General features: G+C 48.7%; 2 protein-coding genes and 1 long non-coding RNA gene across 6 annotated transcripts in view; 1 reads left to right on the plus strand and 2 right to left on the minus strand.

Moving 5' to 3' along the window:
* The window catches only part of SCN8A (sodium voltage-gated channel alpha subunit 8), a 55,439-nt gene extending 39,143 nt beyond the window's left edge, over positions 1 to 16,296 (minus strand). For all 3 annotated transcript variants that reach the window (XM_085041334.1, XM_085041332.1, XM_085041333.1), the window contains exons 1-2: positions 16,167 to 16,296; positions 6,593 to 6,922 (exon numbers count right to left, since the gene is read on the minus strand). In XM_085041334.1, the coding sequence (XP_084897460.1) occupies positions 6,593 to 6,868 (276 nt within the window). In that variant the 5' untranslated portion in view covers positions 6,869 to 6,922; positions 16,167 to 16,296. The remainder of the gene's footprint in view (positions 1 to 6,592; positions 6,923 to 16,166) is intronic.
* A 1,948-nt stretch (positions 16,297 to 18,244) lies between these two features.
* LOC146425740 (uncharacterized) lies at positions 18,245 to 21,213 on the minus strand. Of its 2 annotated transcripts, XR_014846389.1 has the most exons (3): positions 20,730 to 20,843; positions 19,261 to 20,447; positions 18,245 to 19,004 (listed from the first exon to the last, which is right to left on the minus strand). It is a non-coding gene; the product is annotated as an uncharacterized LOC146425740 (long non-coding RNA). The 2 variants fall into 2 exon arrangements; XR_014846388.1 differs by having other exon boundaries at positions 18,245 to 20,447; positions 20,730 to 21,213.
* Positions 18,379 to 20,815, plus strand: TMT1A (thiol methyltransferase 1A). The gene is made up of 2 exons (XM_085041359.1): positions 18,379 to 18,975; positions 20,055 to 20,815. Exons 1-2 carry the CDS (start codon positions 18,379 to 18,381, stop codon positions 20,289 to 20,291), a joined length of 834 nt encoding a protein of 277 aa, XP_084897485.1. The 3' UTR covers positions 20,292 to 20,815.
* Positions 21,214 to 21,216: the final 3 nt, after the last annotated feature.

Below are 21,216 nucleotides of genomic sequence, written 5' to 3' on the forward strand. Positions count from 1 at the left end.
GCGCAACCCTGAGCTCACAGAGCCCAACCCCAGGGAATCCACAAGGGCTCTTTGCCAACACAGGCTTCCTCAGGAGACTGACTCTTAGGAAATTTGTCATTTCCATCCTCGTCAATGAAACAACATATTTGAGCTCATTTGGCTAAATTAGACCATGGAGCAGTAAATTATTTGCGAAGGAAATCAAAATCAGACTGTGGTTCAGCACCAAGAGAGGAAGGTTTGTTAGCAGAACCATTAATGCATCCCCACCAAATGCACTTTAAAGACAACCCTGGACAGCTCTTAAATTGCAGAAACAAGAATTAATTACCAGATCACCTTGGCATGGAACAACCTTCTAAAAGGCCAAAAGTTTTGCAAAATTGCTATTACAGAGTGCTCAGGGGACACCCAATTCTAGGAATCAGCGCCCACCCCTTTTCCTGACACCTATAATTTTCCAGGACTCACAGACCCTTCCTCTTTAAATCTCTTTTTACAGCTCTGGAGCAAGACACTAATCCCACCAGGATCCTCACAGGCTCTCGCTGTGTCCCCAGCACAACACGGATCTCCCAATTCTCCCACACCTTTTCAGCAATGAAACCTCCAACATGACTATGCTGCACATTACATAGGACAAGGTGAGCTGGAAGAAGACAGGAATTTCCCAAACCCCACTCAGTGGTTCTGAAAGGTGGCTCAGTTTCATTGTGTCTCCATTTCCCATGGGAAAAATCCCTGTACAGGAGCCTGTGGCTTGTTCAGCCAAAGTCAGCAAGCCAGGAGTTAAACCATCCTTCACCTGGAAACACGGGAATATGTGTGTGGCTTCATGGAGGTAGAACTATCCAAAACTTGGAGCCAGCTAAACTCAGCCAGGGCGGGTGAATGAAAACAGCCCCACACGAGGGTCAGAGCCCTTTGTTCAGCACATGGGCTTCCTTGGAACACTTGGAACACCTACTTTCAGTAGCTCTTTCGCAAGGACTGACTCAGAAATTTGGCATTCCCTGCTGTAATATCACAAAATCCCAGAATCCTTGAGGTTGAAAAAGACCTCCAACACCATCGAGTCCAACTTGTGACCAATCACCCAATCTTCACTCAGAGCACTGAGTGCTATGTCCAGTCCTTCCTTGGACACCTCTGGGATGAAGACTCCACCACCTCCCTGGGCAGCCCCTTCCAATGCCTAACCACCCTTCCCATGAAGAAATCTAAGCTGTTTCATCCCACTGCCTACCAAATATGAACTCCATATTCTCCTCGCTCTCTTAGTCCCTCACCTGTTATGTGACTGTACCTAAGACAGTTCCTTGTTTTCTCTCTGTGCTCTGCCCAGATTTCTCCTTTTAGACCATAAAACTCGGTGAATTATTCCCGACTGTAAAACCCATCATCCCTGGGCCTTTCAGTACAACCCTCACACCAATATGGTGTCAAAATTCCAGTCTACTCAACGATTACGGCACTTCTGAAATCCACCATTCCCCTGTGCATCCTATAAAATCCTGGGTAAATCTCCAGTTGTCTCATCAATAGAAAGAAAAGCCCAAAAGCCAAGAAGTGTTTGGCAATTTCAACCCTCTCTTAGTTTTCTGTTCCACTGCTGACATATTAAAACTCCATTTCAAAATGGCTGCAAGCTCTTAAAACATTTTCTGGATCTGGGCCAAGAACATCCTTCAGAGCTTTTAAGATGTGCTGAAGCAAAGCTCAAAACTCAGAGGAAGGTGATACCTGGAAGAAGGCATTCTGCAGTCATTTTAAGAGATGACTGTGTCTGGTTGAACTTCTCAAATTCTCCATTTATTGTTAGAGCTGTGAAAAAACTCCATCCGCTTTAGCTTCCTTCAAGTCATCAGGATCCACCAAAACCTAGAAAATAGGTCTCAGATAAAGAAGGAAGATCCCAACACATAAATTCTCTAAATCAAATGCAAAATGATGACTGCACTTGAGAGTGCAATAGAACAAATCGAGGGATGGCAAGAATCATTCCAGCTCTAGGAAGATTTAAAACATTGCTGCTTCCTGCAGGTTTTCCACCGAGCAGTTCTGTAATGGCTGAGGAGTGAGGGGGAGTGGGCAGATTTCAGAAGAAAACAGCTTTAGGAACAGCCTCAGAACATATGGAACTACATTCCTGCAGCAGTTAACACGATGATGGCCCTGACGCTCAATGTTGAGCAGGGGAGAGCAACGACTTCCTGCTGACACCCTGAGCGAGGCACTGGAGCTGCTGGGAAATGAATTTACAGGGAACTCAGGCAACCTGTGGGCTGAAGAATTATAGACACAATCAGTCCTGAGAACAGCTCTGGGGAGAGAAGGATTTTAGGTGCTGGTGGGAGAGAGCTGGACGTGCCCCAGGAGCCCCCTGAGCCTGGGCTGAGCCCCCAGCATGGGCAGCAGGGATGGAGGGGGTGTTCTGCCCCTCTGCCCTACTCAGGTGAAATCTCATCTGCAGAGCTGCCTCCAGCCCTGAGGTCCTGCACAGAGAGGACGTGGAGCTGCTGGAGCCAGTCGACAAGAGACCCCAGGATGATCAGAAGGATGGAGCAGCTCTGCTGTGAGGAAAGGTTGAGAATTGGGATTGCTCAGCCTGCAGAAGAGAAGCTCTGGGGTGACCTAATTGTGCCTTCCAGTGCCTGAAGGAGCTGCAGGAAAGATGAAGATACTATTTACATAGGCCTGGAGTGCCAGGACAAGGGGGAATGGCTTCAAACTGCCAGAGGGCAGGATAAGATGGGATATTGGGAAGGAATTTCTCCCAGTGAGGGTGGAGAGGCCCTGGCACAGGTTGCCCAGAGCAGCTGGGGCTGCCCTACCCCTAGAAGTGTCCAAGGTCAGGCTGGATGGGGCTTGGAGCAACCTGAGATAGTGGAAGGTGTCTTTGCCCATAGTAGGCATGGAACAGGATGGGCTTTAATGTCCCAGCCAACCAAAACCATACTATGATTCTACAGTATACAGAATTAAACATCAGTGCAAAATATTTTTCAAGTCTGTTTTGGCTCAAAGAGTCACACTTGCTAATACAGAACCATCATTATTTAATACCTATTTTCCCATTTCCCCCAAAAGGGGACAAATTTTTTCTTTCTTAGTAACTTATTCTTCACCACAGAAATGCTTGTGGAGTAAAAAAGTATCAGCCATGTTTTGCTCTTGCCTTAACCTCTTATTTTACATTAAACAGTGGAAAAATCCATTATATTTTTTGTAATTTATCAAATAAAACATTCCTGGAAGATGTATTTCAACACAGAATATTAAGAAACTGATCCTGAGTTTTCAGTTTTAACAACCTCACAATCTGCTTGTCCAAGGAAATCCACACTGCTTCCGGGCCAGATATTATTCTCCACCTTCCCCCCAATCACGAGTGGGCTGCAGTTATTTAGGGGATGGGAGCCGATATTCTCTCGCCTCCCAGGCCCAGCCACACTTGGCATTCCCTAATCCTAGCTATGCATGGCTGGATCCACAGCACGAACAGCCAACAGTTCCATCACACTCTGCCTTCTCTCCAACACATAGAGAGGACTGAAGACAACGACTGCCAAGGAATCCAATCTCCCTTCTTCACTCCTTTCCTTTCACACTCACTTTTCCTGCTCCTTTGAAGCCAGCTGGAGAGATAGAGTGAAAGAAAAAACACCATTAAACACTCAAGACCTGGAAAAGGCAATGAGACCCTGGAAATAAGAACAAAAAGCTGATTTTTGAGATGGTTCCGACTCTTTCGTTTTGGTGACTTCACTGAAATGCAAACCCATGAATGGTGTTGTGACCTTGCAGAGCCACCACCTCTCCCTGCAGACATCACAGGCAAAGGCTCCTGAGGCACATTCCAGAGCCAGACATGCCTCCCGCAGCTGGTCAGTCCCTCACATCCCTGTGATTTTCCTGGGCCAAGGTGACATTCTGGACCCAGAGGGCCCATTTCCAAACCTGGCATGTGACTTGACAAAGCTGCAAGTCACTCCCTTGGCACAAAGACTCTGGAGAGATCCTCAGATGCTTCTCTGGCAGCCATAGGTACCTCAGACATCCCACCCCAGCCTCAGATCTCACAGGTGTATGGACAGTCTTCCTTTCTTTCCATTGAAATCCAGCCACCTAAACTTATCTATAGTCTCAACTCACAGAATATCTAGGGACCTTCTGCTGCCTCATGACAGGACCCTCTGCAGAAGCAGGAGCACCTTCACCTTGTTCTGTAACAAGGATGAGATTCCTACTGAGAGAAATGGAAGGTGCTTGAGGAAATTGAAGTATTTTGGGTTTCCATAATAAAAATGAGCAAGTATTGCTCCTACCATGTGCTTCAGGCCAAGAATTGGAAGGCCGTTACAAGCTGTAAAACAAGGAATCATGAAAAAATTCTCTCTGGCCCTTACACAGACACAAAAAGGAGCTAAAGCAGCTCCCAAACCTGCTCCCTGTGAGTGAAGGGATTCCAGATTCTTCTCAGAATCACAACTTACCCCTCACTTCAAGACATTGAGGGGCTACAATGCATCCAGGGCTGGGAACCTGGAGCAGAAGAAGTGACTGAGGGAGCTGAGGGGGCTCAGCCTGGAGAAAAGGGGGCTCAGGGGAGACCTTCTTCCTCTCCACAACTCCCTGACAGGAGAGTAGAGCCAGGTTGGGGGTTGGGCTCTGCTCCAGGGAACAAGGGACAGGATGAGAGGAAACAGATTCAGGCTGCACCAGGGGAGGTTCACGTAGGACATCGGGAGGAATTTCTCCATAGAAAGAGCTGTTCAGGCATTGGAAGGGGCTGCCTAGGGCGGTGGCAGAGTCCCCATGCCTAGAGGTGGCACTCAGTGCTCTGGGCTTGATGACAAGGTGGGGATCAGTCACAGGTTGAACTCGATGATCCTGGAAGTCTTTTCCAGCCTCAAGAATTCTGTCTCCAATTCTGCAAAATGAAACTGAGCAAAGAGCAGCACCTTGGACAAAACCACCACTGGACTATGGACCCAGGACTAGTGACTCCCTGTGCCATGGTTCTTTGTCCACGTCATGCTGTTTCTCCTTTAAATATCAGTTTACAGGCTCTGGGAGGTTCAGCTGCTCAGTTAAAATGCAGTTTCAGTTTCCTTAGACAAACCAAGATCACTGTGTCCTCCTGCAGGGAAAAGCCAACCAGCTGATTTGTCTCTGTGCAGGCTGCAAAAGCAAAAACCTGTGATGCAAAGCCTTCTGGTGAGGGGAAAAAAAATCTTGGAAAACTTCCCATGATTCAAGCAGATTCGCAATTCCTGATGATTCAGAGAAGGGCCTTTTTTAATGGCCTTAAAAAAAATTTTGTGGAAAGTCACTGACTATCAGAAGCAGCAAGGAGCACCTAAGGCATCACCATACTGAGACAGACACAACAGGAAGGGGGCAGTGAATGCAGCGCTTGTGGGAAGAGCCAGACCCTGCTCCCAGCACAGCACATACAGAAAGGCTGGGTGAGTTTGCCTCCTGTCCCCAGAACCTTCCCTCCATCTTGGCCCACCGAGCAGTCAGGGACTCACAAGCACCACATCACCTGGGCACCACAATGCAACACACACATCCCCAAATTTCACAGCCCTGTTCTGAGTCAGCACCTGCATTCAACACTTGACAAAAGAAACAACCATTACATTAATCAATGCAAATGCAGTAAAGAAGGGTCAGTTACACTCATCATTCCCCAAACTCAGCTGATTTCATGTGAATGATGCCCTGCCAGTCCCAGAGTCACTTCTGCGCGAGGCACAAATGTCTGTCCCGACACAAACTCATCAAACATTGGTTACCCACGACACAGACTTCGCATGCAGCAAATTCTGCCTGAGTTCTGAACAGCCACATCACAGCTCCTGTCACCCACACAGCTCAATCTGCAGCTCCCCCCATGGCACAGCTGAGCCTCAGAGATGGTGACCGTCGCAGCTTGCTCAATTAAACTTGTATCAAAGAAAGCAATGAAATTAAACAGTAAAGAAACTCAGTTTTAGCTTTCTAAAAAAATCAGTGACCATGCTCCTCATTCCATCACCAGTGGATCCCTCCCCTCCAGACCCAGTAGACTTTGCCAACTCACTGTTACCCTCACGACACCATTTCTTCAAACACTTCAGCACCCAAAAATGCCTCCTGACACATCACCTTAATTCCAGACAAATAAAAATTAAGGTGAAAGTGAGTTAATTAGTTGATCTCCTTTTTTGCCATGATTCTGTGTCCCAGTGCTTCATAACTATCAACTTGAGACTGAATTCCATGTAAGTGATGAAATACACACTGAAACCCTTACTGTTACCCCTCAATTAAATTTTTCTTATTGCCCTGATGGTTAAAATTGGCACATTAGCACTTGTGCCAATTTTAGTATTTTTACTAACACTGTATTTTTAGTTTCCAGAACTTGTTCTCCTAATGCCATCTTTAAAGAGTGATCATATCATCTCTATTAAACCTCACAGAAAAATATGTAAGAAAGCAAATCAACCAAACCAGCCCCATCCAAGATTCCCAGTCTTTGCCTTCTGCTTAAACCATACCCAAACCTGTAATTTCCCACGAAAAAGGCGCTTTAGCAACTCCTTTCTTGCAGACTCACTTTCTGGGTCATATAATAAGGGTCAAAGTCCTCCAGTGGCACAGCAACCAGCCCTTTAGGGATGTCCCCGTAGATGAAAGGCAAATTCTTCCCCGCCTCAAGGTCACTGTTTGGTTTTGGTTTGCTGTCTTCATCGTCATCTCGGTGGCTGCTGTCCTGCTTTGAGCGCTGCTTTTTCTTCAGCTCCGCAATGTGTTTCTCGATGTTGGCCAGAGACTCCGGAGTGAAGGGCTTAAAACTCTCGGGGCCCGGTGGTGCGAGCAGCCGCGCTGCCATCTTTTCATCCTGCAGCAGCTTCTTTAGCAATGTTGCACCCCGGGCAGGTCAGCTCTGCAGGGTGCAAACACAGGCATAACATCAGAACCATACAGGGCATTGCAGAGCCACAGGTAATCCTGCTTTTCAAATCCTCATGGAATAATGAACAGACCTGCTGGTTTCATTCACAAAAAACTTCCAGGCATGTACACACCAAGGCTGGACACAGCTGAACCCACTTGTCACTGCCCAAGGCATCACTTCAACGAGTTCTATAGCACAAGCAGACTGTCGGATCTCCCCCAGCCCCGACTTGGACCCTCCTGAACACAAACTATTCTACAAAAAACATTCTGAAAAGCAACTTCATCCTCGAAACCACTATTTTCCTGTAAAAACAGTTTGACCAGTCACTGCTCTAAACCAAATGGATTTTTAGACAAAATCCCAAGCCAGCTCAAGTTGGACCAGTTGTTCAACCTGGTCCAGATAGGGTTGGGTACCAGCACATTCCTCACTCTGCTAACAAGGTGTTTAGCAAAGCACTCCCTCATACACACAGGAGTAACTTGGGGCTGGGTTTATAACAGCACCGGCACAAACATGAGCTGAGTACACTGAGCATTCCAAAAAAAATGCTCCTTAGTGCCCTATCAGGTGTCACTGCAGTCATGAGAAGTTCCCTTAATGACTTCAGCACCACAACAAGTGTCCAAGGATAATTCCAAATGCTCTTTCGGTAGGACCTAGCCCTCACTGGGCTCACCTGCCACTCCTGCTCTGGAGCATGTCACAGCTCTGCTATGAGAAGTCAAATCTCACCCTTTCATTTTACAGATATATAATTACATAAATTCCTCCCTGTGAGGGTGGTGAGACCCTGGCACAGGTTGCCCAGAGAAGATGGGGCTGCCCCATCCCTAGAAATGTCCAAGGCCAGGTTGGATGGGGCTTGGAGCAACCTGGGACAGTGGAAGATGCCCCTGCCCATGGCAGGGGGTGGAACTGGACAATCTTTAAAGCCTCTCCCAACCCAAACCATTCCATGATTCTATCAATTATCAGGGTTTCTATTCATCTGAGGCCATAAAAATGAAGTAATTTAAAAACACTTCCATCAGTAATTTCTGAAAGTTAAATTTCTCTGATATTTGGGTTAGACACAGGGCCCTGTTTGCATCAGATACAACACAAATGACAAAAGAAAAGGGAGGGGACAACGTGCAGGGCACAGGTGAGGATGAGCACCCAGAGCCTCCAGCCTCCCAGGAGCCCAGAGCCGTGGCAGGGTTTGCCCCATCCCTCGATGGAGCCCCCTGCACTCCTCCACCTACTCCCATGAAAAGCAGAGCTGTGAGGAAGTTCATTCCCCCGAATCCAGCCGCCCACAAACCCTCTGCAGCTCTGCTCCTCGTGCCAAGCTCTCACTCCAGAACCAGCAGCAGGAATACATTGCATTTCTGAGCTGCTGGTATCTCGTCAGGCTGTTCTCACTCCGGGAGGAGGCCAAGGGAGGAGAGGGATGACAGAAACCCTGCACTGATGCAACAGCACTGCAGTGCTGCAGGCTGGAAGAGAACCCAGCCCCGACACAGTGCTCAGGGAGGGACTCAAACACCAAATCCAAGAGGAAAGGCACAAAACCCATGAGGATATGGCATGGAACGAAACCCAAAGCCACATGGAATAAGGTCCCTCAAGCAAGAGACAATAGATAACCAGTAAGGTCAGAGCTTTTAAGGCAACACAAACACATTGCTTTATTTATTTAAATTAATTTAAGTAAAATTTCTTTTATTTAAAAATAAATACTAAAGATCTGGAATCTCTGAAAAGAATGACTTTCAGGTTCCTTGGAAACTACGATATAGGGCCAAATTGTTAAAATTCAGCTATTTCAGCACAAGGTCAGGTACCCACAGCCTGCCCATGAGGATTGTGCTGTACTCGTGTGGGAGGAGTTCAGGAAAGCCGGAGTCATCACCAAAACGGAGAACCACAACTCTCTGGAGTGCAGTGGGCTTCAGGAATGAACACAGAATAAATGAGTCCTTGGTAAGAATACTTGGAGTGCCAGCCTTCAACACAGCATTTCTAAAGCTGGAACAGCCAGTGCAAAGTATTCTGAGGGATCTCAGGTTATCCCTTGCAACAACTGTGACATAACCTTTTACACCCTCCAATCCACACATAAATCTGAAGCTGCACCACACACGTAGGGCTTAAATGCTGTTTCCAGCTCAGGTTTTATTTGGAGAGAAAAAAATCTGGTGTACAGATCTCCCTCCTTATGTAATTCCAGAGCGTGGCAGGGCCAGGATTCTCTTCAAATAAACCTAACCAGGTACTTCTAGAGTAATAATAGTGAAGACTTAAAAGATGGCAAGAAGCGGAGAGAAGAGCCAGTATATTGGTCACATTATCTCTGAGACATCACCAAATGGCCTGCTGATATTAAGGAAAATTAATTTATTCTATTCTTGCAGCATTTGCATGCATTTAATTACCAAATTGCCCACATACTGTGAAACTATAGAGCAGCATTGGGAATGTGGTCTAATTGAATGGCACAGATAAATATGTAAGGCCTGAATTTAGAAACCAAAGTAGCTCAGGGACACAGCATAAAAAGGGGAAAAAATGAAGGCATTTGTGCACAATTACACAACCCACAACTGGAGGCACCAACTCAGCTGACTGGTCATTAAAGGAAAAATCAAAACCAAACCAAACAAACACCATTCCCCAAATCTGGTTCACAGCTGCACATGGCAGCAGTTTCTCCATGTTTTGGTAGTTTTTAATTACTTACAGAGATGTTTCTTGTTTAATACCAACACATAACAGTGACCTGAAGGTTTCACTCCTTCGGATGTTCTTGCCTGTCCCGACTTAATTTGTTTTCCCAGTAAATTATCTCACATTAAGGTAATGAACAAAATAACCTGCATGGCTCAGCCTTATGTTCATCAAGGAAGATACTTCCACAGCTGGTCTGGTCTGGCACTGCCTGGGCTGCTGTGCCCGGAAAAGCTTCTGAAAGCTAAAAACCTTGTAAATGCTATTTTCCAACTAGGAATGGTCCTGCTGGGGTATCAGATATTGACATGGATGTAAGTAAGGATCTATTTCAGCCCTTCCCACATCAGGTTCTTCAACCTCTAACAAAAGAAATGTGTTGAAAATTGTGACACAGACTCAGTGTCCAGGTGAATTAAGGAAGAGGGGGTGTGGGTTATCCATGGAAAACTGCTTTGGGAACAACACCATGCTGCCAGGATCAGCAGTTACAGAAACTCAGCATCCAGGTGAGTTGCAGAAGAGGGTGAGCGGGTCAGGATCCATAGATACCTGCACTGGGAATGACACTGCACTGCTGGGATCTGCTGTGCTGCTCCCAGCCACTGCCAGGGAACCAGGAATTTGTCCTGGGAACTTGGATTTCGGTGCACACAACTCCTCAGGCCCAGATTTTATGTTTACACACACACATTGTTCAAATACCAAAGATTTTCCACCAGAAACTGCTGCACTGAGGTGCCCAGTTGCTAAGACTTAATTATTTTTTCTAAATGTTCCCAGCAGTCCATTTACTGGTACATTATGAAATATCCAAATAAATTATTCAAGCTGATCATCAAAATAAATTAAAAAACACTTTTGAGGCAATTTCCTTGCTTTAATACATTTCTTCCTTTACCAATTACCAAGATTCAGCCATTCATAGTATGTCTTTGAGAGACAGAGACCTTCTGTGTGAATTTTTATATAATCCACATGGACACACGTGGCTCTTCATTCCAACATCAGGCTTGAGATAGGAAGGAAAATACAGTGTAGATGAACATCTCCCTTAAATTCTGCTGCAGGGGAGTCTAAAAAGATTCAAGCAAACCCAAAATATCCACGCATAGGGAAATCCACAACAGGAAACGGCCTCCAGTCTCCAATCTCCACCTGCAGTGAATCCTGTGTCTAGAACAGGCCAATTTTATCAATGAAAAGGGTCAGCAGTGTGACCAGCAGCAGTGAAGGAGGGACCTTTCTTTCAGGAAATCTCTCATGACATGTTTGATGCTAGTAAGTGGAAGAAAAAGGAAGTATTTCCACTCCCAAGCAGTATTTATTGTTTGGTGCTGGGTGTTTCCCCATCCTACGTAAAACCTTGTGGAAGTTCCTGGGTGCTTGGCTTGACATGGATGTCAAGGGCAGACTTGGGACAAGGCAGGGAAGTGCTCATGGTCTTGAAATGGCCATGGAAGACCTGAACTTGGACAGACACACCTCTAAAGGTAAAAACATGAACAGAAATATACAAAGAAGGGAGAAGAAGCAACCAACATCAACAGAAAAATATTAAAATCGTTGAATGGTTTAGTTTGGAAGGGATCTTAAAGCTCATACTGTTCCACCTCTGCCACGGGCAGGGACACCTTCCACGATTCCAGGTTGCTCCAAGCCCTCTCTAGCCTGGCCTTGAAGACTTGACCACACAGAACATATTATTAACAACATATTATTAACAATATTGTGGCTAGCACAGGTCTTTCTCGTGAGAACATTCTGCTGTGTTTCATAAACAAAGATAAAGTCTGGATGTTTTTCAAACAGTGTCTCGAGACTTGGACAGTTCAGGCCTGGCCAATTGGGCCTAGGGGGAGGTTTCTGGCTGACCAATCTGGGCGACCTCTGAAAAGTCTATATATATATGGAAATCAAAATAATAAAAGCCTTTTCTTGCTACACTGAGAACTGGGATCCTCTTCTCTGCTAGCGGTTCAACAGCGACAACAACACTATTAAAGACTGACTAAAACTGATTCCTGCAGGGTTCTCACTCCCTCCCAGTAGCTGTGTGGCTTCAGTAACATCCCTCAGTAAATTACAAGAACCAGAACCAGTTAATTCCAGTTAATTAATTAATTCCCAGTTCCCTAAGATGTCATTACTCAAAGCCAACTCGTGTTTATCTCCAACCTGATGCGGAACTTGGAGATTCGCAAACTAAACAACCTGAAGTGCTTCAACTTCCCCCTTTTAAATCCAAACTTCTGAATAAAGAATTGCTCAAAATAGCTTTTGTGCAAGAGCTCAGCCACTAACCCAAATTTAATCCCTTGTTCGGTTCGTTTAGCCCATCCATGACCCATAAAACAGGAGTCAGGGAATGGTTATTTTACAACATAATTTTGGGGGAAATAATTTCTTGTTGTGGAGCGCTCAGATGGTTTGAGTACAAAAGGGACAAATATGAAAGAGGGGAGAATAAATAACCCCTTCTAGTGCACTGTTAAAACACGGTTCTTGGAATTTCTGCCATGTGCTGGAACACAACCCAGGTTTCCCCATGGAGTGACACCATTTTCTTCCTTCCTAATCACTCTGAGTATCTGATCAGACAAACATCTCCCTCGGCTAATGTCAGTTTTTCCTGGTTGTCTTGACATCACCATCCTGCAACTGATTTCACTCAAAAAACAATAAAAATTTCATCTCCCACAGGAAACACCACTGGAATGGCCACATTTGTCATTCAACCTCATGTTTCCAGTGCATTTTCCCACCAGGGTGACAGAGATCTCACACTGAGGAGCAGCTGAGGGAGCTCAGCCTGGAGAAAAGGAGGCTCAAGGGAGACCTTCTCACTCTCCGTAACTCACGGCTCCCTTCTCCAGCAATGAAGAGCTTATTTCCATAACTTTTAAGACCACCTGCATAGCTATTCTTTTAACTTTAATAACACTACCTGGACAGTTCACCGGGTGCTATACAGTACTCAACAGACATTCCTCCCCAAATGAGCTCTCAGCAGACTTCATTATAAACTCTTTGCACTTTCCAGCTGGGGAGGAAGTACAAGAAGCATGGAACGGGACTTTTAGAGTTCGGGTGGCAAGATCTTTGAATTCTGAAATGGCTCTGTTCAGAAGGGAGCAATGTCACAGCTTTGCTACAGCCCAGGCCCCACTGGCTACTCTTTCTCCTTAAAAATCTCCAACCTGCTGGAGTACTCCATTAGGCAGGAGTAACAGTCACAGAACAAAGCAGAGGGAAAGGAAGGCAGAAGTTGCTCTACCTTTAGAACAGCATTTCAAGATAGAACCCCAGGATCACCAAGGTCGGAAAGACCCTCCAAGTCCATCAAGTCCAACCTGTGCCCAATCCCCACCTTGTCACCCAGACAAGAGCACTGAGTGCCACATCGAGTTGTTCCCTGGACAGCTCCAGGGGTAGGGGACTCCACCAGTCTCTGCACAGCCCCTTCCAATGCCTGACCACTCTTTCTGTGAAGAAATCCCTCCTGAAAAGGAGAGAGTTCTGCCTAAGCCAGAAGAACATGTGAAGTGTTGAAAGCCAGACATGAACCTGAGCTAATGTCAGGGAGGTTTTGTAATGCACTCCTGCAGCAGGAAGCCACTTCTTCCCAGCTTGTTCTCCAGCTCTGCACAGAAATGGGATAATGAGGCACTAGGGGGACAGTCCAAGCATTTAGTTATTCCTGAATCCCACCAGATTCCAGCCAATGGTCCCACAATGTCCACTTTTCCACCCCACGATCACCCATGTGAGCCATCACATGCGTTTCCTCTCTGTGGTTCCTGAAATTATTCCCCTGTGCTTGTTCCCAACTCTCTCTTGTTTTTTTGTTTTCTGCTCCTGCTCTAACCCAGGCTATTGCTCTGAACTCAACAATAAATTATTGATCACAGTGTATCTGTCGATGTCAATGGAGTCGCAGCCACTTCAGGGGAAGGCGATCAATAGTGAAAAGGTACCATGTGACAGCAGGAGCACAGAGCCCACAGAGCCGCACGGCCTCCGGGCCAGCACCACTCAGCCATTGAAAAATAGCAACTCTCCTTCGAGATGGAAATCAGGTCATTTCACTGAAAAACACACTGGGGCAGCCCCACCACCACATGCAGACATGGCAACAAACCGGAAGAAAATGATACTGTGATTTATGTTTTGAAGCTACTTCATTTCCACTCAACACTGACTTTGTTTCTGCTTTATTTAACAGAATGAAGACACAGCCATGCTCCATTTCCTGCGGCACATGATTGCTTGCCCTCCTGCCTATTAGAAACCTTCTTCCACCAAACAGCCACAGGATTATACTTGTTCCACTGAGCAGTACAGTACCTATACCACAATTTACATCTAAGCCATACATACAAGCTTATATAATTGGTTAAATTATCTGTGATGGGGCCAGGTCCTCCACCCTGGGTGAACAACACTGCAGAAGCACCAAAATGCATTAAAATTATCAAGTAGCCCTCCAGTCATGTTGTTAATTCTATATAAAACACCAAAGAGAAGAACAAGGACTTTCTAAACACACAAAAGATGCAAAACACGAGCACTGGAGTTCTGGGAGGCCTTAGGATGGAGCCATTACGGAAAGGTCCCAGGGGAGTGCACAGCCTTGTTACTCCAAAAGGCACCAACTCCCTGAGTCCAGGGTTATTTAGAGACCACAAACAGCTTCACCGACTTTATGGCACCAGCCCCTGAAGAACGGCAAGTTCAGGAGTGCAGCAGTTGATCTAAGGGGACAGTCATGGACATGGGCGACTCTGGCTGCAGGCGAGCAGGGAGAGGCCCACTGGCCCCTCCAGCCTCGCCCATGCCTTCTGCCCCGGGGCACCTACTGGAGGAACTGACCCGAGAGCTTCCCAAAACGTCCCTCACCAATACAATGAAACAGGACCACTTCCAGGCCCCATCCCTCCAAACTACGACTGCCCGTGAAAACCACCACTATCATGCTTTCCTTCCTTTCTGCCTCTAAAGACACCAGCAGAAGGGGGACAGGGACCCCCTGCCACCCTGTTCCTCACAATTCAAGCTTCCCGGTGCGAAAAGAGGACATCCCGGTCACAGCTCCCAGTGCGGGTGGAATGCTGCAGTGTGCCAGGACTGCCTTACACGTCCACACACAGCACAAACACAACCGGAGCCACGAAACCCGCCCCACCTGCGCGGCCCCTCGGGGGCTCCTGCTGACCGCTGCGACACAGCATAGAAGGGACAAGAATGATCCTCCTACACCTGGGATCACCCTCCAAAATTCAGCTCAGGGCCCGAGGGTCTGAATCCAGCTGCTGGCTCTTGCACACACTCCCTTCCCAGACTTTCCGACTTAACTCCGGATCATCCGCAGCCGCTACCGTGGAGCATCTCCCGGTGTCCCCACCCCCACATCAGCTGGGCATCAGTTTGCACCAGAACGCAGGGGGAGGGGAGGACGACACACAGATTTTTAATAGAAAAATCTCGTGAATGTGCAATTCCCTCCCAGCAGGAAGGGAAAAATAATATAAACCAAATCTGCCCTCATCTTCCCCCCAAAATCTGTGGCGGAAGGAAAGAGGGAAGGAAGAGCCACAACCACAATGCTGACCCAACATCTGGGTCAGCTGGAACACGAAGGCCGCTCCAAGCATCCCCCCCATTAAAAAAAACCCAAACTCTATCCCCTAAGTTCTCCCCTTCCCCGGGCAGGGGAGGCTCTGGATGCCGAGCGGTGGGAGCAGGGGGTGGTGAAGGATGGAGCATCGCTGCAGCGAGGGCCGAGGGGGAAGGGACACCGAGGAGAACTCGGGTTCTCCCTTCCTACAATGCAGACAAAGACCACGGCCCCGAATTTGGGGCGTGGGAGGAGGGTCCCGCAGGCACCCCAGGTTGTGGGGTGGAGGGGAGATGGAGAGATGGATGAAGGGAGGGAGGGATGCAGGAATAGATGGAAGGATGGAGCCGAAACAGGGCTCCCGGCCGAGGGTGGGCGCACAGCGCGGTTGCCCCTTCCCCGACCCAGCCCGCCGGCCGGGGGACGCTGATCCCGGGCCCGGCACCGTCCGTCCCCCCCCCCGCCCACCGCGCCGCAGGGCTACGGGCCTCGGGCTGCAGTGGACGGACCCTCCCCGGCCTGGGCATCGGCTGCCGGAGCCCCCCGGCTCGGGAAGGGGCGCAGAAGGCGAAGCTGAGTGGGCACAGAACCGGCCCCCCGACCCCCTTCCCTGGGCGCGGCGTGACCGGGCATCCACCGTGGGGGGTGGCTGACAAGGGGGAAGGCTCCGGGACCCTCCTCACTCGGCGGACTCGGGGCTGGGGGCTCCCCAGGCCCCCCCCTGCATCGCCCCCCAACCCGCCCCCGGTGTCCCCGGTGCTCCCCGGGCCGCGCTCTGCGGCAGAGCCCCCGGGGGGGTGGGGGGGTGTGAAGGGGTACGGGGTGGGATGGATCTAACAGAACAATAAGAGAGGGGAGCTGCGGGTGGAGTCCGCGGGGGTCTCGGGGGCTGCGACTCACCGTATCGGGCGGGCTCAGCGCGGCCCCGGCGCGGCGCTGCCGGACTGCGGCGCGGGGGGAGCTGCGGGAGGGACTGCGGGTGTCGCCATCTTGGTGCGCTCCCGGCGCTCCCCCCCCGCCCAGCCCGGCCCCCGCCCGCCCCGCGCGCGCCGCAGGGGGGCGCTCGAGAGACACCGAGAGAGGCGCGGGGGGAGCGGGAAACCCCCGGGCCTTGTCCATCGTCATCCCTGTGTCCATCACCGCCATCATCCCTGTGCCCATCATCCCTGTGCCCATCATCCCTGTGCCCATCATCCCTGTGTCCGTGGTCATCCCTGCGCCCATCACCATCATCCCTGTGCCCATCGTCATCATCCCTAGGCCCCATCATCCTCATCCTTGTGTCCGTGGTCATCATCCCTGTGTCCATCATCATCATCCCGGTGAATTTCAGGAGCAACCCCCAAGATTCCAGCTAGGACACCCCACCACTGCCAGAGCTGCACACCAGAAACACTTCAAGGACACCCTGGCCCAGGGGTGTTGATTAGGTTTGTGTGAGGGATCCCTGAGCCAGGAGCTTAAGGAATAAATAGGTCAACACCTAAGGCAGGTGAGTACGGGTAAGAAACAACAAAAAAAATTCTTAACGGACCTCAGTGATCCCACCAGAGCCCAGGAGAGACACAAAGTCCTGCACAACGGAGTGACATTTCCACAGATTGTCCCTGCACCCTTTGGATCGGCATCAGGACCATCCAGCTCATTTCCCATTCCAGGTCAAAGGGAATCCATGCAAAATGCACATGTTCAGAGTCTGTGTTTTGATTTTTCTCATCTGAGAAATGTGAATAAAGAATTTCCTTCCCCACATACCAGTGAGAAAAAGTTATTCCTGGATGCTTATAAAACATGGGATTTCCTCAGATGGAGATCCCATGTAATGCCTGTACTTAAACTCTGTATTTTCTACTCTTCCTCCAACCTCAATCACATCTTTTAAACACAGGAGTTTCATTAAGAATGATTTCCAGAAAAACTCGTCCAGGATACCAGGAACAGGTGCTGTTTCCTTGGCCACTTTAACCATTTCTATGAATCTCTGCAGCACAGCAGCAAGGAATTAAAACCAGATTTAAAATTATATTATAATTAAAAAATTTATTACTGCCTGGTTTTTGTGCTTTGCATATACAACACAGAGTAATTGAAGGTTGGACTCGATCTTGGAGGTCTTTTCCAACTGAAATGATTCTATGATTCCCATTGTTCAATCTGTTTGTAGTTACCATGAGGTGGAGGCATGAAGATACAACAGAGCTCATTAAGGAAGCACATAATTACTCCTGGGTTTAATTTAATTTATTTCCACGAGAGGGAGAAGACACACTGGTGGCATTCCCAGGAAAACAAAACTCCAACACAACCCCCAGCAGAAACGTTCCAAGGTTATTTATTAGGGCTCACTCCACTCAAGGTTATTAGGGACCTTGAATCCTTCTGCCACCTGGAGCAGAGCAGTCACCTGTTAATGGCTGATCCACACTGCCACCAAATCCTTCAGAAAGCCCTGGTGACAGCAGTCGACAGTTTTCCATTAACGTGTTCATAGAGTGGCCGGTGTTGATTCGACCTTATGTCAATAAAATCCAAACCCCACATGCTGCTGCAGAACTAATGAATTAATAAATTGTTTTATCTCTGTCTATGATTCCCATCAGAGGCCTGGAAGATCACTGGGAGGCTGTTCTCGCATACCGAAAGATTTAAGGTGTCCTTGAACTGCAAAGACTGAAAACTGTTGTTCAGAAAGAGCCTGGAGCTGCTGAGCAAACCCAGCCACTCACAGCAGCTGGAAAAGCAACTCCCTAACAACTGCTTGAACTGAAATTTTATTCAAACACTAATGAAATTCCTGCAGAGATCCAGAGCTCAGCTGAGCTTCCAAGGGCAGCACAGGCTGCTTTAAGAGAAGTGACTCTACCCGGAAGTGCCGAGCACCAAACAAGGGCAAGTTGGAGAACTTTGCCAGGGGTTACACACAAAGCTTGTCCTGGCTTGGAAACAAACTGGCAGCTCCTCCCCGCCCAGTTGGGACATTTTGGTCACTGCTTGGCTGCACCGGCACTGTTCCGTCCTCGCCTGTGACCGGACTTAGAAATCAGCTGGAGAAAAGAGTCGACCAGAGCAACCCATGGAGCTGAATGTACTTTGAGAGGAGTGCAGCGAGTGCATGAATGCAGCTCTGTTTGAGTTTCCAGAGCTCGAACACACAGGAGAAGCAGTTCTGCTCTGTGCAGATCCCCTGCCCACACTGAAAATGCCAGAGGCCGGTGCAAGCGTCCTCCTGCTTCGTGCTTGCCTGGCACTGCTAGCCTTGCCCATCTACCTGCTGTCCTTCCTGGGCATGTGGGAGCCTTTCTGCAGGAAGGTCTTTTTTCCTTTCATCTTAGACAAGATTTGTATAGTTCATGACAAGAAATCAAAGAAGCATAAGCAGGAGCTATTCTGTAATCTCTCTGACTTCAGGGGCCCCTCAGGGGAGCTGAAGGTGCTGGAGATCGGCACTGGCAGCGGCTCCAACTTCCAGTTCTACCCACCTGGCTGCAGAGTCACTTGCACCGACATCAACCCAAACTTCCAGGAGAGCCTCTCCAGAAACATGAAGAAGAACCAGCACCTCCACTATGAGCGGTTCCTGGTGGCTGCTGCAGAAGACCTGCACCAGGTGCCCAGCGGCTCTGTGGACGCTGTGGTTTGCACCCTGGTGCTCTGCTCCGTGCAAAGCATCAGCAGCACCCTGAGGGAAGTGCTCCGTGTGCTCCGGCCGGTGAGTATTCAGAAAAAAACCTTTAACATCTACTCCAGTGGCAGCAAGCCACAAGGAAAGGGGAAGAAAAGAGTGGAAGAGAGTTGGTTTGAGCTAAAACCCAGGCCCAGGTTGGTTTCTACAACTACTCTGTATGGCTGAGTGCTGCAAAGGGTACTGGGCAGACTGGTTTAGGCTTAGGAACAGAACCTTAAAAGCAACATTCTACTAACTAAAAGCACTTACAAAGTCAGCAGCAATTACAGTCCATCATCTAAAGCAGAATGTGGTGTTGTCCCTCCCCACTCACCTGATTTTCCTGGGGTGGGAAGCTCTAATCAAGGTTTAAAATCTCGTTTTAAATGAACTGGTTCAGCCTCTATGAAGTGGAGCTGCTCTACCTGTAGGACCAGCCCTGGAGTTACTATTGAGCTGCAGATTGAAACCAGCTGGTTTGTTTGCGGATTTTTGCAACAGACTTTCAGCCTTTAAAGTGGCATTTTCATAGAACCATGGAATGGTTTGGGTTGGGAGGGACTTTAAAGATCATCCCATTCCACCCCCTGCCATGGGCAGGGACACCTTCCACTATCCCAGGTTCCTCCAAGCCCCATCCAGCCTGGCCTTGGACACTTCCAGGGATGGGGCAGCCCCAGCTGCTCTGGGTGACCTCTGCCAGGGCCTCACCATCCCCACAGGGAGGAATTTCATCCCAGTATCTCATTTAACCCTGCCCTCTGTGAAAAACTGATGGGTTAGAGCAGGATTTATACATCTATCTTGGTTTCCTTTGGAAAAAACAGTCATGTTAACAACTAATTGAAACAGAACCACAACAAACTATTGCTGGAATAAAAGAGGGATCAAATAAGTAAATTCTTTGTGCTTTTTGAATCTCTCCATGTTTCCTTCTTTCACTAATTCCAACTGACAGAAGGAAGGGGAAGGGGAAGGGGAAGGGGAAGGGGAAGGGGAAGGGGAAGGGGAAGGGGAAGGGGAAGGGGAAGGGGAAGGGGAAGGGGAAGGGGAAGGGGAAGGGGGTGGTAGGAGCCACTTGGCGTGACCCCCACACTGGCTGTAAGAAGACTCTCTGTTCCCAGGGAGGAGCTTTCTATTTCTTGGAGCACGTGGCCGCTGAGCATTCCAGCTGGAAGTATTTTTGGCAGCAGGTCTGTTACCCAACTTGGAAGCTCGTCTTTGCTGGATGCTGCCTCACGCGAGAGCTACAGAAGAATCTGGAAGAAGCCAAGTTCTCAGAGCTGAAGATAAAACACATAAGTGTGGCGCTGCCCTGGACACCCATCGAGCCACACATTGTGGGGTATGGGGTGAAGTAACCCCAGTCCTGGCCCCCCGTCCCCCAAAATTCCTCATTGTGACCAACACACCCAGCATGACACAGGCTCCTCCACAAGTGCCCATATCAGTGACACAGTGAAGGACTTCTATCAGTAACCAAATTAAGTGTCAGGTGAGAAGAGAGGAGCAGTTTTCTGAACGTCTCTTAATCACACAATCAGCAAGGCTAGAAAAACCTTTTTGGATCAGAGTTCAAAAGTTAATCCAGCACCAGCACCATGTTCACCACTAAACCATGTCCCCAAGTGCCACATCCACAGGTTTTTTGAACACTTCCAGGGATAGTGACTACATCACTGCCCTGGGCAGCCTGTGCCAGGGCCTGACAGTCCTTTCCGTGAAGAAATCTATCTTCCTATCTAATTAAACCTCCCCTGGTGTAACTTGAGGCTGTTTCCTTCATGAAGCCCTGGCACCACTGACCCTGCCTTGCTGGAGCCCAGTGCAGCCAGGGAAGATCCCAGGAAAACAAAAACCAGAAAATAAATGCTTATAAAATGGACTGTTGCTTGTGCCTCGTTAACTCGGGAATGGGGTTCCCTCAGGTACTCCCCAGCTGGCATGTCGCTGGGGCTCCATCGGACCTGCTACCCCCTCCCCATGCTCCCTCATGGCTGTTCCTGTTCACCTGATGGAACCTGAACCCCCAAACCTGACCCTTGCCTCAGGTGAGGGGAAACCCCTGAGCCTTTGCCCTCGTGAGGGTGACTCACAGCTCAGGGCTGAAAACCTTAATCCTTTGCCGAGGTGAGAGCGAGACCCTTGACCCTCTGACCAGGTGAGGGTGAGTCCCGTGACCCTTCGTTAGGGTGAGGGTGAAACCCTTGATCCTTTGCCCAGGTGAGGGTTCCCTGACAGAGTGGTTGGTGAGGGTAGCCCCTCCCTCCCCTCACCGGCTCCTCC

Source organism: Lichenostomus cassidix, chromosome 29 (assembly GCF_008360975.1).
Source record: "Lichenostomus cassidix isolate B80296 chromosome 29, HeHo_3.0, whole genome shotgun sequence".
Classification (NCBI taxonomy): Eukaryota; Metazoa; Chordata; class Aves; order Passeriformes; family Meliphagidae; genus Lichenostomus; species Lichenostomus cassidix.

Bases quoted from the DNA above. Each gene is read 5' to 3' on its own strand.
- TMT1A (XM_085041359.1), top strand. From the start codon at position 18,379: ATGAATGCAGCTCTGTTTGAGTTTCCAGAGCTCGAACACACAGGAGAA. The intron at 18,976-20,054 runs GTGAGTATTCAG...CTCTGTTCCCAG, and splicing joins TGCTCCGTGTGCTCCGGCCG to GGAGGAGCTTTCTATTTCTT.